At 36.0% G+C, this 20,176-nt stretch overlaps 1 protein-coding gene across 1 annotated transcript in view; it reads right to left on the bottom strand.

The window, feature by feature from the left end:
• LOC145666402 (uncharacterized) overlaps positions 1-14,598 on the bottom strand; it is a 33,762-nt gene extending 19,164 nt beyond the window's left edge. The window contains exon 1 of the mRNA XM_081733614.1: positions 14,441-14,598. Within this exon, the coding sequence (XP_081589740.1) occupies positions 14,441-14,464 (24 nt within the window). The 5' untranslated portion in view covers positions 14,465-14,598. The remainder of the gene's footprint in view (positions 1-14,440) is intronic.
• Positions 14,599-20,176: the final 5,578 nt, after the last annotated feature.

A 20,176-nucleotide genomic window follows, 5' to 3' on the forward strand; every position in this document is an offset into this window, starting at 1 on the left:
TAGGAAGTTCAACGAGTCAATGAACGTCAGATTATTCAACGTTAAACTCAGTATCTTGGTCCCATTTAATATGACGTCAGGTCTCCATTGGCATTGTTCTACCATGGTCTTTACGATGAAATGTCCATCGTATCCCTTAGCGTTGTGCGCGACACAGAAAATCCTATTTATATTGGGACGACGTTCCCGCAAGTACTGGAGAAAATTATAAACTGGATCCTCTCCTTGGAAAATATGCTGGCGCTGACCACACGTACTGCAAGACTGCTGGATATTATTGTTTTCAACACATGCATAACATACTTGTTCTGCAACCAATAAATTTGGAATGTGTACATACGTATTATCGCCAATATTCGTGTCCTGCATAGATTCTATATCATAGAATATCAACAAGGCTTTCTTTGCGTGCATGAGTGAAGGAACACCAGGTTTCAAGCATTGTCGATCAGGAAGCATAAAACATTGATGGGATCCTGGAACAATCTTCTTACAAACATTGCAAAAGATCTCATTACAATCATGAAGTCGTTGTCCTGTATGCACAAAAGAATATACTCTGTAGCATCTAGTACATTGCTTCACCATTTTGCATACAGGTTCCCCTTGATGATATACAATATTACGATGATTGTTAAAACATTCTTCGCCGTAAAATTGACGATTGCAGTCTTTGCATAATATTGGCGTTTGGTTCTTGTCGCATAGAGGTCTCTGTAAACATTTGGAGCACGTTACAGGACAATTTTTCACATGTTCATTGCGTTTACTATACTTTTTATGGCACGCTTCACAGTAGAACTTGGTTGCAAAACAAGCAGTTAAGGATTGAATGATGTCAAAGTGTCCAGCCAAACAAATCAAATTTATGGGAGTGCGATTTTCGTCGTTGGGCCCCTCGTACATGATATCACGGCCTGTGAAACTAGTATACACTGTAATTTTATATTCTTTGAGGTATGCCTGGAATTGTCGTATTTCATTTACACTGGCACCATGATCCAAATTCACTCCTGCATTTGAACATAGCGCATCGACTTCATTGTCCACAATACATTTCGATTGATGTTGATACTGCTTATGTCGTTTTACATCTACATTCTTGTATTTTCTCAGACCAATAGCAATAACAAGGGCGTACGCCAGGCACCTTGAATCTTGATTTTTTACACGTACAATCCCTCGCTTGCAACGTAATAATTCTTCGTTTTGAAGTATTCCTTGCCGCAAACCGCCATAGCCACGTGGAATATCCACACGATGAAAATGAACGGTGAATGGCTCGTGCAGGAGAAATGCATTGTTACTTTGTAACACTCTTTCAAAGGAGGCCCACATCGTTTCCAGTGTCAAGTTTCGTGCTTGGCGAAAACTCACCCAAAACGGTTTATTGGTATTGCGTGGCGATATTACAGATAAACCAACCATCGCCTCATCGTCGACATTGGCTAACAAATGGTCCAGCATTGCTAGGAAACTATTATGTACATACTGTATGATATCGGTTCCTACGGGCGGTGCGTTGAATTGAATTTCGAGCATTCTGCCCTCAATGTTAAATCGTCTATAATGACGAGTGATTTCATTGCGAACAGTAAAACCCGATTCGGCCATGTTAATAAAAGGAGAAAACAAACAAACAGGTACGGTAAAACAAATATGTAATGGGAAAAAAGGAATTGAGCAGCGTGAATTTACTACAAAAGAAAAGAAGAAAGAAAAAATCTTAATCACCTGATAAACAGGAAATCATAACATTCATGATAAATTCTTAACTAAGCAACTCATGTAAAGGTCCTAAGTTTGATTCCCTGTCGGTGGCGTTCAGAATCTCATTATGAAAGCACGTGTACTAGAAATCAAAGTTTTTTTTTTTTTAATAATTATGTTACTGAAATGAGTGTTTTATTGCTGTCAAACTCGAGAGCATTACATCAGCATGTAACTGACCTACCATTCTATAGTGATAAAAAGAATGCATGAATGAATGTTTCATCAGTGCTGAGATGTGCCAAAGTACGCGTAAGCATTTTTTCTACTCACAACGACCTTTAAATGATGCGTTTGCAAGTTGAGGAGATTCATCAAACATTAACGATACACATACGTAATTGTCGAAACAAAATCTGTATAGCGTATTTTTTTTTATTATTGTGACTAAGCGGTTAGCGTACATGGTTCGGACGTGGAAGGTCCTGGTTCAAGCCTCGGTGGGTTTGCTTTCCACGTCGGGGCATGTCAAGCCTTTTCTGTAATTTAATATTCTCACGCGTTATCATACATTCTTTTCAAAACTAAGCTAAATGGTTGACGTACACCTCATAATACATAAACGTACATAAATCGTCTATAATGACGAGTGATTTCATTACAAACAGTAAAACCCGATTCGGCCATGATTAAAAATGAAAACAAACAAACAGGTACGGTAAAACAAATATGTAATGGGAAAAAAGGAATTGAGCAGCGTGAATTTGAGTTGATTTTTTGATTTTTTAGTTTAGCGTCCCTTTCAGCAGCGAGGGTATATGAGACGTGGACCTACTGATTAACGTGGAATCCTAACCACATGAGCTCCCGCCGGGAATCGAACCCGGATCTCCCACGCCAAAGGCACGTATGCTAACCGCTTAGCCCAGGAAATCATAACATTCATGATAAATAATTAACTAAGTAATTCATGTAAAGGTCCTGAGTTTGATTCCTGGCGGTGACGTTCAGAATCTCATTATGAAAGCACATGTACTAGAAATCAAAGTTTTTTAAAAAATAATTATGTTACTGAAATGTGTGTTTTATTGCTGTCAAACTCGAGACCCCTTACATCAGCATGTAACTGACCTACCATTCTATAGTGATAAATAGAATGCATGAATGAATGTTTCAACAGTACTGAGATGAGACAAAGTACGCGTAAGCATTTTTTCTACTCACAACGACCTTTAAATGATGCGTTTGCAAGTTGAAGAGATTCACCAACCATTAACGTTACACATACGTAATTGTCAAAACAAAATCTGTATAGCGTAAATCTTTTAACCAAATATTCATGCACTCTTTTTTATTTAAGCGGTTAGCGTACATGCTTCTAACGTGGAAGGCTCTGGTTCAATCCTCGGTGGGGTTTGCTTTTCACATCGGATCGCTGTCAAGCCTTTTCTGAAATTTAATATTCTCATGCGTTATCATACATTCTTTTCAAAACTAAGCTAAATGGTTGACGTACACGCCTCTGGCCCAGGTTCAATCTCGGCTGATTGCTCGAATATCACGTTAAGCTGAAGGGGCCGCTAATGCTTTCAAAGGGAATCGAACCATATTATTCTCAGGCATAGTTTCTGAAATTTTGTAATGCATTCTTTTCAAAACTAAGCGCACACATTTTCTGACCATGTTCAATTCCCGACGGGTGCTCGCTGAAGGGACGCTAAACATATCATTTTCTCGTGCTTACTTTTAATGTGTGGGGGTTCCTGATTCGTACTCCCACTTTCCCATTCCACTAATTTCTTCATAGTCTAAATATTTCGTACTAAAAGTAAAACAGTGTATTCGTGATCCACCCCCACAAATATAAAATAAAAATGATTTTTCGAATCTTGTGTGAAAAATAAAATCTCACTGAACTTACCTCAAATTCAATGAACAAAAAGTCGGTGTAGTAAAGCTTCTTAAATAAAGACACTTTTCAAGAACAGACCTTCTCACACGATAGTTGAGAGCGGTGTAGGATTTGAAAAATGAAATTTAGATTTTTATTTAGGTCGCTGTGAAAACGACGTCACCGTCAACCAATCAGAAACGAGGAAATTTATAAAATGACATCACAACGAACCAATCAAAACGCTCGCTGCTTTTGTCATGAATCACGAACCAAAACGATGTGTAACAATCGATCGTGACGTCATTCACGTTTCTCAATAGTTACAACATCTAGTATCGCAATTCCGATGCCAATTCCCTTCTGCCAGGATCATGTCACTACTTGTCGTAACTGTGACGACATTTCATTTTCCTCATATTCCATACGAGAATGTCAATGTTTGCTTTTTTTCCATGAATCATGCTGACACGTTCGTAGTAAAACAAAAAGTAATGCGATCCGTTGACGTTTGCATTTTTCAATCATATGTGCTTCTATGTCGTCACACAAAGAAGTCTATCAGCATTTTATTTTAATCCACGAACGGAAGCGTTACACTGTCAGATTTATTTTCTTAAAGTATAAGTGTATCCTTTTCAAGGACCATGGTTCGAAACCCACCAAGCATGATTAAATCCGAATTCATTCATAGCTAAGCGGTTAGCATACACATCTTTGGTTTGAAAGACCTGAGTTCGATTCCTGGAGAAACATTTCTTAGGATTTTTTCTTAAACTTGGTTTAAATTTCTAGTTCGAAAATTTTAAAAGTTTAGTTCGATAAAAAGTTTGATTTGAGAAGCGTTACACTGTCAGATTTATTTTCTTAAAGTATATGTGTATCCTTTTCAAGGACCATGGTTCGAAACCCACCAAGATCGATTAAAACCGAATTCATTTAAGCGGTTAGCATACACATCTTTGGTTTGAAAGACCTGAGTTCGATTCCTGGAGAAACATTTCTTAGGATTTTTCTAAAACTTGGTTTAAATTTCTAGTTCGAAAATTTTAAAAGTTTAGTTCGATAAAAAGTTTGATTTGAGAAGCGTTACACTGTCAGATTTATTTTCTTAAAGTATATGTGTATCCTTTTCAAGGACCATGGTTCGAAACCCACCAAGATCGATTAAAACCGAATTCATTTAAGCGGTTAGCATACACATCTTTGGTTTGAAAGACCTGAGTTCGATTCCTGGAGAAACATTTCTTAGGATTTTTCTAAAACTTGGTTTAAATTTCTAGTTCGAAAATTTTAAAAGTTTAGTTCGATAAAAAGTTTGATTTGAAAATTTTTAGATGTGATTTACATCTTTAGTTCGAAACTTTTGTTTTTAAAAAATGTTTTAGTTCGACAAAATTTTGTTTCAATTTTTTTAGTTCGAAATTTTTTTTTGGGTTCGAAAATTTTTTGTTTGAAACTTTTTTGTTTCAAAATTTTTAGTTCGAAAATTTTTTGTTTGAAAATTTTTGTTTAAAATTTTTTAGTTACAATTTTTTTTTAGTTCGAAAAAATTTTTAGTTTAAAATTTCTTGCACTCTGCGGAACCGTTTCGAAAAGAATCGGAGCAGTTTCGGTAAAAAAAAATCTGGCAACACTGTTTCCATAATTGAAGCGCTTACTGAGCGTTTAAAAAATCGCTTAAACTCACAACAATGTGTTATAAGAAATCTACAAGCGACAACCCTCTTTCACCATTGTTACTTCCAGAGACATAGGCTACTAATTCAAGGACAGGATCTCCATCAAGGTAAGAAAGCTGGTAATCATCTTATCTGCCAAAGAGAACGATAATATTTAATGTAAACTTCAGTACAATATCATGATACCAAAAAAGGGTTATTTAAGGAGGAGGTTGAACCCTTCATGGGAACTTTACGCATAACCATAAAAAGGGAACTAAATTCTAAGATCCCGGTCTAGGATGGATCGCCGTCATATCGCTCTGTATTTCCCTCATGGACTGGGGGGGGGTAAGATCATGTGACTTCTATCAACCAATCAAAATTGATGTACCAAAACATTCATCTTACCTGTAAAAGGAAACAAATGAGTGAGGGGTATTCCCATGTAATCTGTTCACCGTGTGGCAGGTCTAAGATCATGTGACCTCTGTCGGCCAATCAGAATCGAGGTACCAAAGTATACATCAGAAAGGACACCCTAATTTCAAAAATCCTAGGATCTAAAATCACGTGATCTCTATCATCCAATCAGAATCAAGGTACCAAAGCACTTATCTTACCCGTAAAAGGAAATGAATTAGTGATGGATTTCCCCGCAAGGGTAAAACATGACGTCATACCATGTGACCTGTTCACCGTGTAGCGGGTCTAAGATCATGTAACCTCTATCAGCCAATCAGTATCATAGTACCAAAGTACTCATCAAAGAGGATACCCAAATTTCAAAATCCCAGGGTCTAAGATCATGTGACCGCTATCAACCAATCAAATTCAAGGTACCAAACCACTCATCTTACCCATAAAAGGGAACGAATTAAAAAAAAAAATCCCTGAGCCTAAGATCACGTGACCTCTGTCAGCCAATCATAAACACTCATCTTACCCGTAAAAGGGAACGAATTTCAAATATCGCAGGGTCTAAAATCACGTGACAGCTGTCAACCAATCAGAAACACACATCTTACCCGTAAAAGGGAACAAATTAGTGAGGGATTTCCCCGCAGGGTAACTCATGACGTCATACCACGTGACCTGAAAATTTGAATTTCCCGCGTGGGCGGGGCCTAACGTCACGTGACCTCTCTCAGCCAATCAGAATCGAGAAAATTTTGCTGACTCGGCTGGACATACGGGGGGGACTACTACTGATGGCTATATCTCGAAACTTTTTAAGATTAGAGACATGTTAGGCATATGCAAATTGGTATATATGCAAAAGAAGCGGTTATACTCGTATATCACAACGATTCCCGAAATTCCGCCAGAGCATTTTCGGAAATTCCGCTCTTATCGAGAGAAGGGAAGGGGGTAGGAATTTCCATTCTTTTTTCAGTATGTGAAAATGACTTCGAGGTTGTCAGTCTGATCGTCACGGAAAAACAGTTGAACCATTTGAAATACATTTTTGAACACAATTAGCTCCCACAAGGGAGAAAGCGGTTTAAATTTTTCCCAAAGAACAACACCGTAAACGTATTCTTTGCGTGGAACAAAGGAAATCAAAGGCTGAAGTATGAGGTGCGAGGCAGTATACCGAGCAAACGTGGGGGTCTGGGGGAGGAGTACGCAGCTAGCCGAAGGCTAGTCTTGTTTTATTTCCATTTTCACTTCATATCTTATCACATAGTCCTAATGCTACCTATTTTACCTTCTTTTTTTTTCCAACTTTTAGTTTCCACAGTCCCTTTGTCCCAATCATCGTTGCTGTCATCTCGGTCAATTAGTAAAAATCGACTGTGATTGATTGTCGTCTTTTGGCTCTAATCTTTGTTTAACAAAGTAACAAATGAAAAAGCATACCACATGCCGGTCTTTTCGACTTTCGAGATTGTGTGCATAGAGTTGTGAGTAGTCTAATTTCAATGATCGTAATTGTGATGGAAAGATGGAATTATGCTTACTCTTACGATTCGCAACGTCGTAGAACCGGAAGTAGAATGATCGTTCCCCCATAGCCCCTGAAAGTTATGTACTCTCGTCATACACGCCAGAATGTGATACACTGGAACCTGTTTTCTCACGAAGACAAATATTGCAAACTCAAGATGATAACAGTCGGTGGTGATTGGGATCTCTAGTACGTCATTGATGTGAATCGATGTCAAATGGAACACGATAGACAATCGTAAATTCCAAAGGAACACGTTTACCCGGTGCAGAAAAGGAATACGCTGAAACCACAAAGCAAAAATGGCAATATCAACTGTTATTATTATTATTATTATTATTATTATTATTATTATTATTATTAGTAGTAGTAGTAGTAGTAGTAGTAGTAGTAGTAGTAAGAGTAGTATGATTAGTATTATTAATATGAGCAGTATGATTAGTAAAACTAATAATAATAATAAGACAACAAATGTATTGTTAGGCCCGTTAAGTAACGAAGGACTTCGGGCACTCTTGAGTGTTCTTTAGCACTGCTATAAAGGTTTTAAAATCCACAAACAACCATACCCCAGCCGGGGATTCGAATTCGGGACCCTTGAGTCGCTGGCTTGACGCCTCAATCAACACGAACATGAGGTCGGCAATAAGACGAAGAATACGACAAAGAACTAATAATAATAATAATAATAATAATAATAATAATAATAATAATAATAATAATAATAATAATAATAATAATAATAATAATAATAATAATAATCCTATACTAGTGGTTCTCAACCTAATTACGATCACGACCCCATATTATCACATCTTCTTGCCGGCTACCTCCTTATAATTTCTGGCTTAAGGTAGTGTCGGATTTTTAATATACCTATTGCAGAGATCTCACTATATACGTTTATTTCTATAATAGTAGAATTAATTTCTTGTATATAGTGGATACAGTAACTTCCCTAAAAGGAATGGATTAAAACCAAGTTTGGACCGTTCATTCATATTACAAATATCGAATCCTATCCGTCATACTGTTTCAAAAAGGATACGTTTGAAAATTTTAAAACTTCATGATTCCCTTAATTTTTGGTCATATGATTAAAACATAAAGTGCATTTGCATTCTTCTGGTATTTAGATATGTAGCTCTCATTAGTTTCATATCGTAGCTCTTTCATTTAAATTGAGTTTTAATCAACTGTGCACCTGTACAAAATGTTTAGTAGACATTTTTTCTTTGTTCTTGACACTATGTATACAAATATGTAAAAGTTGTCTATCAGAACAAAATTCAAAATAATAATTATTTAAAAATATTTTCCAGTATTAGATTCTAGTTATATTTCTCTCTTTCGCTTATCTTCCCGATCCCCAAGTTGAGAAACCCTGTCCTATACTATTTCTTCTTTTTGCAGACCTCGTGTTCGTGTGGGTTGAGGCGTCAAGCCAGCGATTCAAGGGTCCCATATTCGAATCCCGGTGGGGTATGGTTGGTTGTGATTTATAAAACCTTTATAGCAGTGGAAGGGTGTTCGATAACCTATCGAACCTATCGAACTTCGGGAGTGAAAATTTATCGAGTTGTCATCGGTTACTCGAAACCGTTCGAGTATTTGAAATTATCGAAGCTTCGGGTATTATCGAAATTTCGAGTATTATCGAAGTTTCAGGTATTATCGAAATTTCGAGTATTATCGAAGTCTCGGGTCGGGTATTATCGACATTTCGAGTATTATCGAAGTTTCGGGTATTATCAACATTTCGAGTATTATCGAAGTTTCGGGTATTATCGACATTTCGAGTATTATCGAAGTTTCGGGTATTATCAACATTTCGGGTATTATCGAAGTTTTGGGTATTATCGACATTTCGAGTATTATCGAAGTTTTGGGTATTATCGACATTTCGAGTATTATCGAAGTTTCGGGTATTATCAAAAGTAGTGATGGACAGTTCGGTTTCTTCACCTCTCCAATGATTTCTTCTTGCAGCCAAACTAGTCAAACAACTTTTTTTCATCTGATAAGTTATTGCAAAGTTGTATTTGTCGAAATCATATGTAAAATTATTTTTCTGCCTGCCCCGTTATTGGCGCAATCGGCAAAGTGACTATTAATAGACTAATGTTGTCTTGGATTCCAATTCCATTCGGGTGATGCATGTTTTCTTTTTCTCTTTCTCTCTTCTGACAGACTGCTTAAACCTTGTACAGATCTGTGGGGAAAAAACTTTTCTTTCACTACATTGCTAAGGAGAGAAATTTTAAAATGAACACTCTACATATATGTAATACACAGTGGCGTATTTAGGGGGTGGTTTCCGGGCTTAAGCCCTCCCACAAAAATTTACTTAGTATAGTAAAGTAAATGAAATATCTTGCAGAATTTTCACATTTCCAGGCAAAGCCCCCCCCCCGAAAGTTAGCAAAGCCCCTCCCGAAACAAAATCGTAAATACGCCACTGGTAATACATATTATATACAACTACGATAACCTCGAACACATCGTTTCTTTCGAACACTCTGATAATGCCGAACTTTTCTAAATATTCAAGCGACTCGACAAATGCGATCATATTGATATATTCTGTATTTGCTGCTTTCAAACAATTCGAGATTCTCGAACAGTTCGAGTGTCTCGAAGTTGTCTAATGTTTCTTACATTTCGAGTGTCTCGAACACTTCGTGAGTCTCGATCATTTCGAGAGTTTCGATCATTTGGAGAGTCTCGATCATTTCGGGAGTCTCGATCATTTCGAGTCTCGAACATTTCGGGAGTCTCGAAAGTTCGATAAAATTAAAATTCTTAATCGATGAAACGGTTTTGAAATTTTATCGAATTGCTATCGATTACTCGATTATCGGAACAGCCCTAAGCAGTGCTAGAGAACACTCAAGATTGCCCAAAGTCCTTCGTTACTTAACGGGCCTAACAAAACATCTGTTGTCTTTTCTTCTCATTATTATTATTTTTACTAATCATACTACTACTACTACTACTACTACTATTACTATTACTACTACTACTACTACTAATAATAATAATAATAATAATAGAAAGCTTTTTGGGGGTCTCTTTTCTCCACCGGGTAAACGTGTTCGTTTGGAACTTACGATTGTCTATCGTGTTCCATTTGACATCGATTCGCATCAATGACGTACTAGAGATCCCAATCACCACCGACTGTTATCATCTTGAGTTTGCAATATTTGTCTTCGTGAGAAAACAGGTTCCAGTGTATCACATTCTGGCGTGTATGACGAGAGTACATAACTTTCAGGGGCTATGGGGGAACTATCATTCTACGTACTTCCGGTTCGATGATGTTGCGAATCGTAAGTGTAAGCATATTTCCATCTTTCAATATGTTCTTCCACTTGTGCAAGTTTCAATGCAATAGTCGCCGAGGAGTTGGATAGCTTTCCTTGTTAGTGAGATCTTTTATAAATATTAATTACTTCTCGTTTGCTTTATTTCTTAAAATATTTTTTAAATAAGAAGAGACAAAATTAAGAATAATAAAGCCTACAGTGTTACCGGTAATACTGCAATTCTCAAAGATTTTCAATGTTTTCATAAGCAAAGCATATACAGTAAACTCCCAGTTAATCGATCACCACGGGACTGAGTCCTGATCGGAAAACGGAAAAGAAAATCAGCAATTTCACAGTTCCTAAATTGTTTAGCATGTCTATAATGGTTCAAAAAAAGGCTTACAATATTATCATTGTATAAATTTAACTTATCAGAAGTGTCAACTACAAGTTTCTCTAGCTACAGTCAGTTGAGCGAAATATTGTATATTCAATAAAACACAATAGACTATCACACACTTAGTGTATTGATTGAAGAAAAATACAAAATTGAAAAAAAAAATACGATTGAGCCTAAAATACTGAACGAAGTGCAGTACGCTATTGTATTTTGCAAACATATTTATTAAACAAAGAAGCATACATTGTTGTGGAGCACCGAGCGCAGCTAACAAAAATAACATTTCTTGGAGTATGAGCGGTTAAGCAGATAAGCGATTGAAAGAGATTCACTGTACTTACTATTACTTTCATATCTTAACACATAATGCATATATATATTGCAATCAGGATTTTGTTTAGACATAATATATCCCGGTTTAGCTATATAAAATAAAATATTATAAAAAGAACGACCTCCTAAAAAATTAATCGTTGCAGAAAGTTAAAAAAACACTTTACTAAAAAGTAAAAATTATTTCTGTTCTTAAGAAAATTACTTTAAAAAGACTATTTAAGCATGACTATAAAGAATTCAGTTTAGTGCCATGTTCAGCATCGAGACTATATGAAAAAAAATGAAAAATGAATCTTTCAGTTTAACGTCCCACAGTTATGCCCTTTAGACTGAAGGAGACGAATAACAAATACAAGTGAATAATGATGGAAAAGAAGTTGGAATGAGAATGTGGGAGGAAATAGGAGTATCCCGAGAAAACCCAAGTACACGATGTGGTCTACCACAAACTTACTTGGCCGGAAAACGAACCAGGGATCCTACACACCAGAGGTAAGCGCTTTACCAATGAGTCACCGTGTCCCCTCTACCGAGGATATATGCGACATGGACCTACAGCTTAACATGGATTCGAACCAGATAAGCTCCCATAGGAAGTCGAACCCGGGTCTCCAATGCCAAAGGTGCATACGAGGGAGCTCATGACTAAAAAGAAATGCATGAGGACAGCTCTCATGTACTTATAAACTGATTGTAAGTGAGAGTGCTCCCCCCGTTTTTCATTTTAGTCATGCATTTAGTCAGAAATATTTATTTTATACTAGCAGCGTTCACCCCGCTTCGCTGCGGTCACCCCAGAACGCAATAAACTTTGTTACTTAGATAATTTTTACTTTTTCGCTTTCAAGTGATATGATAAAAACCATAGTAGATTGCAGTAAATGTTAACATTATATCGCCTGTCATTTATGTTAACCCGCCGAGTGACACGGTCATGCGGGTTGCATATAAATACGTTTATTTTTACCTATGATGAACTAACAAAGGATTTGTACGTTATGGACACTTGAATGGTCAATTATCTCAAGACACTGGTAATTAAAAATTAAAGTGATATGATAAAAACCATCTAGGGTCCAAATCCTAATAACCCCCCAAAAATGAAAGAAATTGGTTCAGCCGTATTAGCGTGATGAGGGAACAAAGGATTTGTGCGTTCTCTTTTATATATATAGATTTTACTTTTTCGTTTAGCGATATCCTCACACTAATCAATTCTTGAAATCTACCGCACTTTCACAATCTAAAATATAATTTACAATCATCTTCTTCATGTTATACCGTATCTGCCAACTTCAGAGAATTTTTGGTTGCATATTGGAGTAGGATATAGTTAGTAGAGAACAATATTAATACTTAATAAAATATACAGGGTGGCCCAAAAGTAGGTATACAGTCTCATACTGATCAACTCATTGCTTTTTATATCATTTCTTATTGCTATCCATCAGGTAGACTTAGTTTCTTTATTATTTGCTCTTAGCCGAAGCAAATAAACTTATCAGCTAGAATGTTATACTTGATCGATGCGGGGCTGTATACCTACTTTTGGGCCACCATAGAAATATATTAAAGTAACAATGGAGCATTGTATTGTCACTAGATTTACATCGCTGTGTAAAATTTCATCATTCTATGTAGTCTGAAAATGAATCAACTTAAGGTTGCAGGACTTGAGGACAATATTGAACAAGTTTGAACCATTTCAAGTTAAAGGAAAGCATGTTCAAATAGCTCGCTACTCTGCGGTATATATTCAGGATTGTGTCTCTGGAAAATGAAACGAACCTTAACATCATATCTCCAAAGCTGAAGATCTTTATTCGACTTAACATTGAAAACTGGTTTCAGTTGGTTGGATTGGGCTTAGGTATCCCTTCCAGCACTGAGGATATATAAGTCGTTAAACTACAGTTTAAGATGGGATCGGGAACGTTTTCATGCTTTCCTAGTGGGAATCGAACCAAAGAAGCGCGTGGCACGCCACTTAACTAACGAGGAGGAATAAATTGATTTTGTTATCACACTATGTTCCAACTTCCAAGACAGGGTTGATTTATTTTGATGAAATCAACCCGAAATCATTGTTTATTTCTGAAAGCTAAGGGGAAAGCAGCACACTAGATTCAGACTCAAGTTCAATTAAAATCAGATAATTTTTTTAGGAAAATTATCATGAAACAGGCAGACAGACGGATTCATAGACAGACAGATACACAGAAATACACATTGAGTCTAATCATAGTACGAGTAGCTTGCTTATATTGCCTTCAATTAGGTAAGTTTGCACTTGGATTATGTTAGTAGACAATTTGAGACAAGGTGTACAAAATGTGAAAGTAATTTCTCACTTCATACTCATTGTATGTGTTATGATACAAGTATAAAGGATAAAATGCACAGAACACAACGCAAATTACTCAGATACAGGGACACACGTAGAAATTTATTTCGGAAGGGTCCAAATTCAATCTGAAGATAAATTTAAATGCCATTCATTCTACCTTAGGAACTTCTTTGCCTTAATTAAAACTAAAATCTGACCGAAGCGAAACACTTTTAATAAATAATAGTGTTATGTATTATCTGAGGATAAATTATATTAAAATTTGTAAAACTACCCCTAAAATTAGGCTGAGTGTGCAGGTAGGTCAGGACTTCGGGGACTCCAGACCCCCAGGATCCACCCCTGCGTACGTACTTGCCCAGATATAAGATTCATTAATTTATAGCGAATACAGTATTTCTAGAGAGGAATTAAAACAGCGAGTAATTATTGGATAAGAAATATTCACTGTCCTCTAATGGTAAAATTAGCATATAAATTGAACCGCACTCAATTAATCTGAAAATTTGTACCTTTTTAAAAGGCAGATTTTCTAAAATAAAATTAAAAAAAAAAATATTGCTGTCCCCGAACTCATCTTGCTTTGTCCTAATTGGGTCTAACACTAAGTACCCTAATAGAAAATGGAACATTGCCCGTTTGGGCTATCTTACCCTCATGCAGTATGTAAATTCTCATATATGTGCTTTTCAAAATAATCAGAAAGTCTTTTGAAAATAATTTGCGCAATATTCAATCTTAGAAAAAAAGCTAATATTTAATTAGATCATTTCTTAAAGCCCTACTTTTAAATTGATTGATACAAATGACCCAATAGCATCATTTTCACTTACCGCTGACAGCGTGTGCCTCGCCATGGTAGCAGCCAGGTACAAAGCAGAGCGCAATGTTTGGAGGTACGAAATGTACTGAGATGATGACCACCTGAGCTCTATGTTTTTGGTATATTTATATAGAAATCTATTAGTACACGCACTGCATGCAATCTCAACGGATGAAAAAGGGCTCTGACACAGTCGTCTCAAGGACACGGTGCTTTAACCCTACTGCAATATCCCTCTTCCTTTAATTTTATCTTTTCTCTTATTTTCTTTTCCGGTTTTTTTATTGTTTATTTTTATTTACTATAGTCTTTTTTTTTCTTCTTAGAGATTTTTTCCTTTTTTATATTTCCACTGGGGTTGCCAGGTTTTTGCAACAAGTAATAACAATGACCACTACGTAACAGAAACCTGGCATAATCATATTGTACTTTAAATTAGCTCTCCCCATGAAATCGTTCATACGATTTGTCGTCAATCTCCAAGTGGAACTATCTAAGCATGAACAAGATATATGTTTTGCATGTGTGAGTGAGATAAGTCTTAACATGTCCTAAGGCGAATGAAAAACGGGAAGTTAGGGAGGTGTAAGATGCGCTCCCCGATTATGCTCTGTAAAGCTAAAGAAAACGGTTAATTAATAAAATGGAATGCTTATGAAAGAACTGGAGAAATTAGAATGTGAGACGAAATGGGAGAATCTCGAGAAAATCCACGGATACGATCTTGTCTATCGTAAACTCACATAGCGAGAGATCGAACCAGGGGCCCCGCACAGAGAAGAGATTGTCGCTCTACCATTGTCCCCTAGGAATGCTTAGCTAGGGGGTAGATTGAGAAATAATATTAGGAATACCACGTGTACAAGAACTGGATGTAGGGCCGCGGTGGCTCAGTGGTAGAGCGTTCACCTCTGGCGTTTGAGATCCCTGGTTTGATCCCAGTTCGCGTTAAGTGAGTTTTGTGATGCTCAAACACCGTGTGCGTGGGTTTTCTCAGGGTTCTCCCTTTCCTCCACTTTCTTCATTCCACCATTTCCATCATTTCTCATCATCATCGTCTCCTTTAGCCCACACGGCACATGTGTGGGACGTAAAACTTAAAGATTTCATTTCATTTCATTCCAAGAGCTACGCTATGATGGCCACATTTTCCAGATATTCACTTGCATATATATTAAAGGTTTACTAATATAGTCAAAAAGCTAGGAAAATAATCTTGTACTTACTGTATTTTCATTTCTTTTTTTATTTTTGTGAGTGTAACAAAAAATCTCATTGATGAAGTAATTTATTTTCTTGCAATTGACCAGACTAGCTTAACCCTATTTTCTCTGAAAATGTGACTAGTTCTTAAGAGTCACGCAAGTGCAAGGACTTTTTTCTTCGATGAACCCGAACAGATATATGGAATAAATTTACAGAATACTTGCAAAATGAAACGAATGTTAATAGACGTATTTTTTATCTCTACATCTGAAGATATCAAATCACAAAGTTATTTAATTGATTGAAAATTTGTTTTGTTGTCACATTATGTATGAATGAAATGAAATATCTAGTGTAACGTCCAAAGCTTATGCATCTGGATTAAGTTAAAGGGTAATGATGATAATGAATGAAATGATGAAATGAAAAAAAGTTAGGAGGAAACGGAAGAACCCCGTAAAAACCCACATACACGGTATTTATCCATCACAAAGGCTACTTAGTGCGATCTGAGATCGAACCTGCAACCCCGCGCGCCAGAAATGAGCGCTCTACTGCTTCACTACTGAGCCCGCGATCCCACACGAATGCCCAAACTTTCCACATGGGATTAAATTGTTCTTGACGGATTTTAACTCCAATTTAAACTAGCTCCCTTATGGTTATGTGGAAGAACCGACTTCGATTATCGACGGGAGCTAATGTGGTTCGAATCTCACGTTAACTTGTAGGTTATATAGCCTCGATGCTGAGCGAGACTCTAAACTCAACTAAATAATCCAAATCAACTTTCAAACTGCAGATTGTTTTTCAACCCTGTAGGGAGGCTGATTCCCACTTTGATTAAAATCGGATAAATTTTACGAAAATTGTCGTGAAATAGGCAGACAGACAGATACTCAAATGTAGTTTGAGTAAAATGGTAATTGTTCGTTTATGCTTGCTTCAATTATGGAAAGTTTGCGTTTGGATTATATTAATAGACTTTAAGACAAAATCGATTAGGAATTTTTATGACAACAGAACATTTGAAGTCAGAATTAAATATATTCATATCTGTGAAGAGGGTAATCAAATGCTAATACTCGTTTCCATACATTGAATTTGGAAGCTATCATTCTAAAGACCATTCAATCAACTGCAAGAAATATCTGCGTCAGAATAAAGATTGAAATTTCTTGAAGGTACGTGATTATTATTTCCATACTGGTTGTATCATCAATTACACTATAGAGTCATATCTTGAATATGTAACTTCGCTAGCATTTTGAAACAACTAAATATATGAGATTAACTTACCAGAAGATATGATTTTTACTTCATTTTGCAAGCCAAATTGTTGTGTTTCGTGTGTTGAATAATTTTGTAATAAAAGATATATGTTGTCAGAAAGTTGCACTATTGTCAAAAATAAGTTAGTTTATTAATTAATGAGCACTAACAGTACTGTACATTTACATAATTGTAGTTTCTTCATTTAAAAGAAAGCACAGTCGTTAGGATATAAACTTTAAATCTATTTTAGTCTGCTTTTACAAGTTTTAATGATGAAGGTTGCCTACATCCAACGTTAATTCATACAAAAAAATAAAAATAAATAAAAAAATTCTGAAGGATATTCATTTAAGGTTTTTGAAATTACGGTTATCAAGATAGTTAGTAGATGGTAACTAGTCACATCATAAGTTATGTCACGATTGAAGATAGCTCACTATGGTTCTCAACTCATCACTTGTGACTTCAATGAAACATAAAAGTTAAAATATTCAGTGAAATCATAACAAAAGCAAGAAGAAGAAGAAGAAGAAATTACGTTATATTCTCTCTTTTTTCTCACTCTCCCTCATTGTGTATATATATGGTATGCGCACATTATGATTTTGAGTTCTGAAGCTGTTCACTACATTCGATATAACTAGATTGAAAAATTGTAAGTGCTGATTTTCAGGACCTATGCTTAGTGATAGTTATCTAAACTTATTCTGATTTAGTTTCAACAGTTTAACAAAATTTACGTTAAGGCTCTTTTCCATTTATTATCGATTATATCTTACGAGTGTTGAGAATCGTAGTATATACTCGGTAAACTGTAAATCATAGTTTGTTGCTGAGGATTTTCTACCTAGAAGTTTAATTTTCCAAGTTTGAGCTGCCTATGCATAAATAGTAACTGTTCTTACTATGCGTGACTGGTCCTTCCTTGAGCGGTAATCAACAGTTTCAATTTCGGTGAACCTTATGGCCTATAGACAACTATAGGGCTACGTGTAATCATGATTCAGCTGATTAATCATGTTTTAGATCATGAAAACCAAATTCCCTACTTCATGTAGTGCTTGGTACTTCAACTACAAAATTTCGGAAATCGCCTTATTCTATGCTAATTTCTTACATGTTAATAAAACAACACTAATTGTATCACAAATTAGGACTTCGATCACAAATTAATCATCCATAAAAGTTTGTAACAGGAGTAATGGTAACACGATCAACCTGAAATTGACTAGGTCTTACCCATTTTAACTACCTAATATTCAGTTTGTTGGAGTGTGGATAATCCCCAAAAAATTACCATTCTAAATGGATGGTAGCGGGATTGGATTCACTTAATATTATTCTGCTTAATACGGAATGACTATTCGAAGAACGTTTTTCTATGAACAAATCATCCATTCATAATAGTCTATTTTAACATTTCTGACAAAGTTGAAGACAAAATGTTTCTCCTGGCAACCCTAACTTATAGGTGTTAAAGCTATTTAGTATATCTTCCTCACTTTTGTAAGAAAGAAAGAAAAAAAAATTAAAGGGAGGCAGGGTCCCAGTCTTCTTTGCAGACTACAAATTCTGATTTCTAGCGAGACAAGAAAACAATTGTTTGCTTCAAATTTTGTGAATCACGATCCTCTTATAGTGTGGTCATTTTCTTTAGGTCATTGTCACTGCTGGGAAAGAATAAGTCATTCATCTCTTAATTGCAATTTTCGTCATTTATTTTTTTTATTTTTTGTAAGAAAAATATATTATGCCTTCGTTGCATGACAAGATAATAACATATTGTCCAGTCGTCGGGAGAAGTATTTTTGTCTCAACGCATGTTGTAGATTATGTTTAAGCTCAATTCACGTAACATTTTCGTAAAGTTTCATTCTTTAGAGTACATCTTCTGTTTGTACTCACTTAATATTGAAGGCATCATCATAACATTTTTTAAAGGGCAGCGGTAAATTAATATTAATCTTCTCTAAAATATTATACTGTTGGGAAGCATACAGATATTTATCAAAATAATGGGAATCTAAGCTTAAGATATACGTAACGATAATCATGACTGTTATGGTTGCGAAACATGGTCGCTTACTCTGAGGGAAGAACGTAGGCTGAAAGTTTTTCAGAACAAGATCCTGAGATAAATATTCAGACCCAAGAGGAACGGGAATATAGGGTCATCAAATCTAGGAGGTTTGGGTGAGCATTTGATGTAGCCACGATGGAAGAAAGTAGGAACTCTCTCAAATTTTCACTGAAAATCCAATCGAAAAACGATCCTTAGGAGGGCCTAGGCGCAGATGGGAGGGTAATATAAGGTGGTTTTCGCAGAGAAAGAAATACAAAGTAGAAACTGGATTCAGTAAGCCAAGAACATAATTTGGTGGAGAGCTTTAGTGAACACGGCATTGAGCCTCCGGGTTCCATAGGGCATAGAGTTAGTTAGTTAGTTAATAGAAACTAGAAAAAAATACATACTACATGCTATCTGTTTACTACAGCGTGAGGCGACCATTTACCTGGATAAGAGTTGAGTTGATTTTAGTTTAACGTCCCTTTCAGCAGCGAGGCTACATGAGGCGGAATCTACTCTGCCATCCTAAGCGAAAAGACTTTGACTCCATATTCGTCGGAAATCGACATATTGGTATGGGAATGTTCGTAGTACAATTCTGCATCTATCTAAAGTGAAATTGACGTGATTTGACCAATAGGTAGGGGATACTGACGTCATGAGTGTTTATCTTATGTTCAAAACTGTACCTGAAAGTAAGCAAAAAGGTCTTAAGTGGCAATTCAGAAGCAAAAATATTTAACTGTATTACCACACAAATTTTAGATCGTGAAAATATATTTAATAACGATTTACTGAAATACAACAAATTTGAACGTACAGCCTAAGCCAATCATGCATAATTTCCAGAAGAATAATATATTATTCCTCATACGGTTCAGCACTCAGGTCCATCTTCGAGCTTGGTACAGGTGCGAAATCGGTGTTTCAGAACTTACTAATATGTTTAATAAAGTTTAGAAGTGGAAATTGGACTGTTCACTGAAAATTTAGTTCGTCCCAATGTTCATGGCATCACGCCCCAATAATTCCAGCAGTGCCAATTGACGTGCCAGTTACCTTAAAATAAATTGCATCATCGGCCGGAAAAAACATCTTCAATTTATCAAAGAATTAAGTAGATTGCTTTACGAAAAACAACACCAAATTCCTTCAAGTGGTATACATTGTGACTCTGCTACCTGTTTTATCGAGACA

Source organism: Thermobia domestica, chromosome 1, assembly GCF_964235325.1.
Source record: "Thermobia domestica chromosome 1, izTheDome1.hap1.1, whole genome shotgun sequence".
Lineage (NCBI taxonomy): Eukaryota > Metazoa > Arthropoda > Insecta > Zygentoma > Lepismatidae > Thermobia > Thermobia domestica.